The 9,631-nt window shown below is 40.9% G+C and overlaps 1 protein-coding gene across 1 annotated transcript in view; it reads right to left on the minus strand.

Moving 5' to 3' along the window:
• The window catches only part of GXYLT2 (glucoside xylosyltransferase 2), a 478,768-nt gene that overhangs the window by 72,571 nt on the left and 396,566 nt on the right, over nucleotides 1-9,631 (minus strand). The window contains exon 5 of the mRNA XM_044077975.1: nucleotides 9,214-9,337. Coding sequence (XP_043933910.1) covers nucleotides 9,214-9,337 — 124 coding nt within the window. The remainder of the gene's footprint in view (nucleotides 1-9,213; nucleotides 9,338-9,631) is intronic.

Below are 9,631 nucleotides of genomic sequence, written 5' to 3' on the forward strand. Positions count from 1 at the left end.
TTCTACATAACCAGTGCAACAAACATTTCAACTTCAGAATATCTACACCTTGGCTTTCACAGTGCAATGCTTCATGCTTAACAGAAAGTGCAGAAAAATCTCAATACATGTGTATTGGCGGAGAGGAATAAAACAGGTGAATAACTGCCACTTTTTGAGTGGTGATGCTTTCTTTATTCCTTACCCAAACCTTAAAAGAAGAATGATGGAAAGTCATAAAAATGAAGTCTGGGAACTAGTGGCCTTACTTTGTAATTACCCCTTGATAATGAAACGTTACCTTAACACAATAAAGTAAAAAAAAAACTGACAATAGCTTGCTGGCAGCTGAAAGCAGAAGCAATCCATTCTGTTGCCCCAATAACAGAAAAGTTATTCAAATACAGTCATGTCATTTTCTTCTGGAACATTGTCATAAGTCTCCAACCCCTGAATTTCTTGCGAAGCCATTTCCTGTGGAACCATTGGCCCCAATTTGTCATGCCTAGCAATAGAGCTCTCCATGAGCACTGCTTGTCCATGTAGCCTGCTCATAATGCATTGGCAACACGCTGTCAGTGATTTTATCCCATGAATTCTTCACCCAAGTCATGACCTCTTGCAGGCTAGGCTTCACAAAGTTTTCACGCCGATTTCCCTCTATTCTATTTTTAATGTAGTCATGGAGTTTCATGCGCAAGTGGTCCTTGAATGGCTTGTTTATTGCAATATCAAGAGTTTGGAGAGAGGCAGTCATTCCTGCGGTAATCATTATTTGATCTAGTCTTCTCTGTGCAAGGAAGTTCTTCAGGTCTTTAGCGTCGTGAGTGCTGGCTGAATCCCAGACAAGCAGACCTCTTTCACCACCTCGCAAAACAAGTGGCAGCATTACATCGACCCACTTCCTTATAACTGCTTGTGTGCACCAGGCTTTTTTGGTTTCAAGAATGTAAATGCCTGAAACGCATTCAAGCTTATCTTTCTTGCCCTTCCTAATGATTAGAAGTGGGGTTTTCTTTCCATCTAGACGAACTGCCAAAATACAGGTAACACGTGCACTTTCATAACCAGTGGAGGGAATGTAGATTGACGAGGCACCCCCTCTGATCAATTGTTGTTTGAGATCCTTGGCCCATAAACACTGCAGTTTCATCCATAGCAATCATGTTTGAGAGTTAGTATTTAGAACAGCTGATGCCATCAACAAAGGACTTGAATGCAAGTGCATGTTTAATAACTTCAGTATCTTCCAGCTTAAACAGTGTTGTCAATCTTCTTAGAGACAGTTCATATCGCTGAAGGAAGCCATCCAGCCAATGTTGTGAAGCTTTGAATTCTTCTGGGGATATTTCTAACTGTGATGCCATTGCAAGGGCAAATGCTTGAAAATCAACCCTGTGCACACCCAAAGCCTTTGCTCTCCTGTTAGCAATCCATTCACAGATGATATCTTCCAGCTCAAGAAATAATTGCTGCTGACCTGATCCACATTTGCACTTCTTAGCATTTCCCTTGTCCACCTGCTGATTGAGGTTATTGTACTCTGCTCACCATTTTCGGACCATTTGGAGATCAAACTTCTCTTTACAGAAAGCCATCAGATTCTTTCCCCGGGAACCCTCCATGATTCCTTTATTGTACTCTATGGAATAGCTCTTTCTTTTTGCACTCATCTTGTCTGGGGGGGGGGGGGGGGGTTAACTGAAGACTTATGAGACAGGAGTGGCACCAAAAATGGCAACAGTTAAGAAGACACAACCACACCCGTTCATTATCAAGTGCGCACATTTTACGTGCGTTATCTGTACTTTGACCAATCGAAATACCCTTGCCAGTGTTTATGGGCCAAAGATCTCAAACGTCAAGTGTGAGTGAGGACTAGGGTTACAATAAGAATTGTGGAGGACTCCCGGGGAAAGAATCTTGTGACTTTCTGCAAAGAAAAGAAGTTGGGTGTCCGAATGGTCTGAAAATGGCAAGCAGAGTAGGATAACCTCAGTTAACAGATGTCAATATTATTATTTTATAATTCAACATGTCCGTCGTGTGTTGTTGACTATCTTAACTGGGGCTTATTTTTGAGGTAGGGCTTATATCATAACCACCCAGGAAAACCATGCTAGGCCTTATTCACTGGTTAGGCTTATTTACAGAGAAATATGGTAGGTCTGCTTAACCACTTATGCAAATAAAAATTACTCATCTTTAGTGTTTACATCAAGTCTGCTACAAGCTATCACTGTAATTTCATTTACAGAATATATACCTGTTTTGCATATCCACTTTTAATTAACTGTTTGTATCCATATATGTGACTTAATTTTTTTTCTTCTGTCAAATTTCAACTAATTTTATATTTTATTATAGCCATGCCCCAAGGTGATCCTAAAATGGGAGAGTTTCTCTAATACCTGAGTGGGGGATTGTGTCAAATGTCTTGACCTAGCCATGGCATTTGACATAATCCCCGTTCAGGTATTATAGAGAAACTTCCCCATTTGGGAATTAACCCCTACATTACTAGCTAGGTCACTGACAGTACACATACTGTCAAAATGGGTGACTTCACATCTAGTAAAAGACCAGTCACCACTGGCATACCACAAGGTTCTGTGTTGGGCACTTACTGTTCTGAATTTAATTATCAGAAGTCTACACAAACTTGGACAGCCTGTGGCTGACCAGGTTTGCTGATGACTGCAAACTGGGAGCAATCACAGGTTTCCCCAACAATGTTAATATATTGCAAACAGGGTTAGTGTAGACAAATGACTGGTGCCACAGCCACAGATTAAAGCTAAATGCAAAAAAATGCACTACTATTCCCCTCTGAGAAAGATGACATCCCTGCTAATTACAATACAGACAGCAACCCTCTAAGTGTAGACCCAATGGTACATGATCTGGGTGCTCAGGATGACAGCAATCTGAAGTTTGACCATCACGTATCCATAATAGTAAGGACATTCTTCTATGTGGCACATCTTATAAGTAAAGGCATCACATCTAGATCTTGTTGTTGTTTCTTTCGGCTTTTCCTGGTTAGGGGTCACCACAGCGGAACTACGGTCCACTAATGATTGGTAGTTGATTTTTCCGTGCCGAGTTACCAGCCCTGATGCACAACCTTCAACGAAGGTACGCCCAAATTCACGCATGTCTCCATGCAGAAGACGCTCTAGCTGAGAATCGAACTGGACAGCGTCTTACTGTGAGGCGACAACGCTACTGCAGGACCACCACCGCGGGTGTCATCACATCTAGATCTAAGGATGTTATAATTCCATCTAGATCTAAGGATGCTATAATTCCATTATACTCGGCCTTCATCAGATCAATAATCGAGTACAATGCTCCCTTTTGCATGTACCTCACCAGGCACCTGCAACAACTGTAGAGACCACAGAGGTTTCCTGCCAAGAAATTATAGGATACACAAAACAAGTCTTACGTGGAAAGACTAAAAGCCGTATCACTGTACTCTGTCTCCTACAGGTTGCTAAGGGGTGGCCTGTGCCTAGCTTACAGGGCAGTCTCTAACCTGGTCCTGATGGAAATGCTACACATTCATAAATCAAACTGCATGAGGGTCACTTGCTCCAGGGATCTTAACCTAGCCTCTGACATGAACAGGTCATGCTGGAGAGATAGATACATCTCCCAGAGACTGTCACTTCTCTGGAACAAGCTTCTAATTCACGTGAAACAGAGCCCCTCCCTAACCCTCTTCAAACACAATCTAGATCAATGGATGGGTGACCACAAATTCACTCCTGGGGTGACACCCATGTCTCTTCTAAACACAGGAAGTCCATATTAACTACCACAGACTCTAACCTCTACAAACTTTACTCACCTAACCACTGACAACTGGAGCAACTTGGGATAAATGTGGCTAGGCTTGTAAGAGCTCTAGGGCCGTCATCCTAGTGACCTTCTCTGAACCTATGTCCTTTGGATGAATGTTCTAGACATTAACAAGCAAACATATATAAATACATGCATGCATGCATGTATGCATAAATGGTCAGTTGTCAAAAGAAGGGAACAAAAAGACAAGATCCAGATAATTCAGAAGATAAGATTCAGAAGACAATACAGACCTCTTACCAGATGAAGTTATTACATCCACATCAGAAGTGGAGACCACAGAATTCCAAAAACAACACAATAAAAAGACCAGTATTCCATGCAAAAGACAGAAATAATGCTCAGAAGGTAAAACTACCACCTACTGCTTTAAATTAACAAGTTCTTCTACGGTGATGAGCAACAGCAACTGAAGAATCAATTATTATATAAAGCAAAGCAATTCACTGATCCTTTAACAATTCAAAACCTTCCAAGAAATTTACTTTGTTTAAATGCTGCAAAGAATAGGTTTTCTTTTTAGAGGGTACACTCAACTGGACACAAGGAATGTGCCACTGTATGGGAACACTCCTGTATTTCTTAATGGCATGCTTCACAGGCAGAATTAAGAGTCGTCAGCCTTTGTTTAGTGCCCATTTCCTACTGGCTAACCCACAATGTACCACCTATAATGTGTTTACAGACAGCAGCAGAATTTGTCTGTTGTAAATATAAATCTATTCTTAAATGGCTTTCCTCTGCTCTCTTTAGTAAAAGTAATGTTATTCAGTCCCACTTTACTACACATGCACACACAAAAGCAGGATTTATTTTAAAAGTTGACATCATGTGATGGAACACATCAGCCTGGCTGCTTGGATGACTTCTCTGAAAACAGGGGGAATGGAGTCCTCTGGTTTTCTTAGCAAAGGAAGTGCACTCCATGGATTTCTATACTGTAAAAGCTTAATATGCAGGATGCTGAAACACCAGTGGTGGCAGTAGATCTTCTGCTCACAAGTGCAGTACTACATGGAAGTGTCTATATGCATTTTTTTTTTAATTTACATGCTGATGGCCTTAACTGCACTTGTGGAAATTATCAAGCAGTTAGCACCTGTAGCAATCGGCTAGCTAACTTATGTAACAATGTACACAATGCAATTCTTCACAACTGCAATTACAGTAAACTCTCAGTTAAACGGAACTCAAGCAGCCAGCAAAAACAAAGAAATACAGTAAAATGTTCACGTACTGTACTTTGTTTTCCCCCTGCAGAAACATACCTTATGTTTTTAGAGTTTTAAAAAGGAAGATAGGAATAAATTCCCTCTTTCCCCAACCTGAGAACAAGTCAAACTAAAAAAATAGTATATAGGGTACAGTATTAGTCAGGCCTATTTTTAACAGTAACTCTCAAGCAACCAGAAAAGTACAGTTGTGTACGCTTACCATAAATGTAGATGTTCGAGTGTATTCACTGTTGCAGTCATCACATTTGGGTTATCCCTGCCAGGGTAGCCCTTAGTCTGCACTATGCACTCTCTAGATGTGCACAGACAGCTCAGATTCTATCTAGACAGGAAGATTGATCAATTGTTAGTCAGTTTTGCTGCAGGAGCAGAGGGCACAGCCATATCCAAACAAACCATCTCCAAATGGATAGCACACTGCATCCATCTCTGCTACAAGCAACATGGGAAACCTCCCCCAAGGGGGACAGGACACATTCTACCAGAGCAACCTCCACCTCTGCAACTTTCCTCAGAGGGGTCCCCACCAGGGACATCCTGGAGGCTGCAACATGGATATCAATTCATACCTTCACCAAGCATTACCACCCACCTATCTTCTCCATATCCAGGGCAGGCTATGCAACTGCAGTCCTTCAGGGCATCCTAGCCAGCCCCGAGTCTTCTTGACTGCCTCCACCCTTTCTTCAGCTTTGGGAATCAACCCAAATGTGATGACTGCAACAGTGAAACACAAAGGACATAGTGCAGTTGTGTACACTTACCATAACTGTAGATGTTGGAGTGTATTCACTGCTGCAGTCCTGGTTTCCCTCCCTCCATCTCCCTTGTATTTCTCTTTCTCTCTCTCTCACTCTCCCTATAAGGAAATTTTGGTATTTACTTTCTACTGGTGGTGTTCTTCTACCATAACTTAGCTCCCTCTTGGGGGGGCTCCTGACAGTTAGGGCAAGACAAACTGATGTAATGGCGTCAGCTGCCATATTATATGCTACTGATGACCTGACGTCAGTCCTGGAGCGACGGCAACCGACACAGAAATACTAAGCCTCTGGTATCCGGGCTGACTAAGGGCTACCTTGGCGGGGATAACCCAAATGTGATGACTGCAACAGTGAAACACGAAGAACATCTACAGTTTTTCGGTATCTTCCAATCCCCAAAGGTGCCAGTTAACTGCGAGTTTCCTGTAGTTATTCAAACCAATCATGGAAATAAGCTCCTACTATCCGCATGTATTTTCGGGCAAACATTCCATGTGTCCATATCAAGGCATATACAGCTGATCATTTTTATAGGCTACAGGGAATTGTAAACTAAATGCTCAGAGACACGATCCAGGAAGTTATAATTGGGGAGTCTACCTCTACAAAGAGGCCAGTCATCAGCGGAGTCCTTCAGGGACTGATCTTAAGGCCACTCCTTTTTGGCATTTACTTCTCTGAAATCAAGACCAATGTCAATGGCCTGTGGCTGACTAAATCTGCATGACTGCAAATTAGGAGCAGTCATAAAATACCCCACAGACATATGCTCTCCAGGAAGGGCTGACAGATAAATAACTAGTGTCAGAGCCATGGACAAACTAAATGCCAAGAAATGTATAACAGTATCCTTTGAGTAGTCATCCACCCCTGGTAAGTATCATAATGACAACACACTGCTAAGAGTTGACACAGTAGTCTGGGACTTGGGGACACACACAGACAGTAATCTAGCCTTTGATCATCACGTGTCTACAGTAGTGAGGAAATCATTCTATGCTGTGCAACTTATAAACAAAGGTATGCATCTAGGTCCAAGAAAGTATTGTTCCACTGTATTTGGCATTCATCAGGTCTATCATGGAGTACAATGCCCCCTTTGGTATGTACCTAACCAGAAACCTCCAACAAATGTAATGTCCACAGAGGTATTCCGTCTCCTACAAGCTGTTGATGGAAAATCTATGCCTGGCATAAAAGGCATCGTCAGACCCTGCCCTGATGGATTCCTGCATATCCGCAAAGCAAAGAGCAGAATTACCTGTTCTAAAGAATTAAACTTTGCCTGAGACATAAATAGGACCTGCTGGACAGACAAGTATGTATACCAGAAACTACCCCTTCTCTAGAAGAGGCTCCCCATCTATGTGAAGCAGAATTCCTCCCTAACCCAATTCAACTGTAACTTGGACAAATGGATGGGGAACAGGAAATTCACCCCTGGTTTGGCACCTGTGTCTCTAATGGACACAGGCAGCCTATAAATGGTTCATCTCCCAGGCCACTGATTGTAAATGCTTCATCTCACAAACTCCTGCTTACACTTATCAAGGGTATCAGAACTTATCGGAGATTTAGGATGCATGGCTAGGCTTAAAAAGGCCCTTGTGGGTCATCAGCCTAGTACATACCTATGGACCTACGAAAGAGCTCCACTGACTTTTAATGGTTGGAAGCCCCATACCCTCAAGTCTGAGAAAACCGCATTTCCCAAGTAAAATAATTAATTCTGAAGTTGCCAAGCCTTGTAGAAAAGCCAGAATGCCAAAAGTGTATTTTTTTAAAGCAATCTGGCCACGTACTCAAATGAAAGTCTTTGATCAACTGGTCATAAACAAATCAACTGTTTATCCATCAAAACAAGCGAGCTGACAAGTAAACCTGTGAAAGAAATCAAAGTTGTGGGTTAGTACAGGAGTGTTTTAAGAAACAGTTTGTAAGAACTGATCCCTAATAACTCGTGTAATGACTCAACTAATAAATATGGGAGAGCCCAAAACCTGAGTTATATTACTCCGCAGTCAATATCATAAGCAAAGTATCCATAAAAGGTGAAAAGAGGTGGCAGGATCTTTACAAACTCCACCTGCTTACCTAGTTAACCTGCATCTAACACTTTCCAACATCCTGATTTATCACTCAAAATCTCAGACCACAATGCATATTTGTAATAAGGGTAATCTTCACTACTAGTGAATACAACTGGGTCAAGGAGATCCAGAAATGCACATGCTGAAGCAAATTCTGGCCACAAACAGCAAATCAACTGATCTAGCTATTACAGATACAGAAAGTGCAGTATAAAGAGAAAAATATTGTGAGAACTGGCACAGAAAGTGCCACAGATGAATCCAGAAATTGGGTAAAATTTATGAAGGCAGAATAATTTTGCCTCGTAGTCCGAACTACAACTACAAACTATACTGTTATACGTAACACTATTTTTAACGATCAACCATTATAGATGAAAAACTCAGAATACGTACAACTTTTCTAATCATCTCTTAAGGCACTTTAAAAAACAATAAAACTGCATACACACACAACATATTCTGATATTTTCCTTGCTACTCCTTTCAATTCCACCTCCCTGCTGAGGTCAGTCCTACTAACATTTACATACTGTAATGTCAGAGGCAGCTACCAGGGCAGAAAGAAAACTGTATTAATGAAAATATTGAACAGGCTAGTTTTAATGCAGAATGTGCAAAATAATGTAAAACTCCAGATAGTACGGTGCATCAAAAATCTTCTGAATGCACAACCAACTCTCTAATGGCATCAGTCTGATATTGGGCTTTCCAACGAGGAGTTTCAGTTTGAAAATTGAATACTGTGACAAGTTTCACTGAAACTAGAATTCTGAAAGCCAGCAGAGTACTTTTTTTTTTTTAAATTCGATCCACTATGATACAACCATAGACTTGGTATATATAATTTAGGGGGTGGGGCAACCTCCCATATTAAGTGGGGGGAGCTTGCCCCTGAAAAAAATTTAGATTTTCAACTTACCAGTTTCAATATTCATCTTTTGAAAATCAGGGAGTATGCTTTGACCACACAAGGGTACACTGGAAACAAAAGCATCTGTAATGCACTGAATGTAAAACCTACATAACGATGTATCAGTGTTTTTTTTCCAGGTTCGGTATCAAGTACTGAATAAAAGTTTGGAATACTCATATTTTCGCTATAGGAAACTCCACTGCCAATCATGAGCGGACAGTGATCCGCTGTGGCGACCCCTAACCGGGAAAAGCCGAAAGAAGAAGAAGTCAAGACTCTGTAACCTGTTAATATTTCTATGAATTTATATTCTGTTGCCATCAAATTCCACAAAATAAAGTAGTAACTGCATTCTGTACCTGGATTAAAGTAGAAAATTATGTTTAGAAGATCCTGATCACCCCACGTGATGTAGTTTTTATACTTCTGATATAAGGGGTACAGCATTTCTTCCCATGTCAAATTAGCTGGGATCAAGTTGTTCTGCAAAAGGAGAGAAAACAAATTACTGATTATAATCAAACTGTATCTTGTACCTTCAATAATATGAAGAAATACAACATTAAAAGAAATGTCAAGGAAATATGAAATATTTCTTCACTCATGCATTCATAACATTTTCAGGTCCATCTCAAGAATATACAGGAAACAATGCTGTAATTATCAAAGTCAAAAGTGATTTTGATCACATGGTCTCAGCCATATGAAATTTGAAGTTTTAAAACTTCAATCATCTGAAGGAGACCGAACTAGTCGGATCTGACACACGCAAGGCAA

Source organism: Protopterus annectens, chromosome 7.part0 (genome assembly GCF_019279795.1).
Source record: "Protopterus annectens isolate FY-2018-M chromosome 7.part0, PAN1.0, whole genome shotgun sequence".
NCBI lineage: Eukaryota > Metazoa > Chordata > Ceratodontiformes > Protopteridae > Protopterus > Protopterus annectens.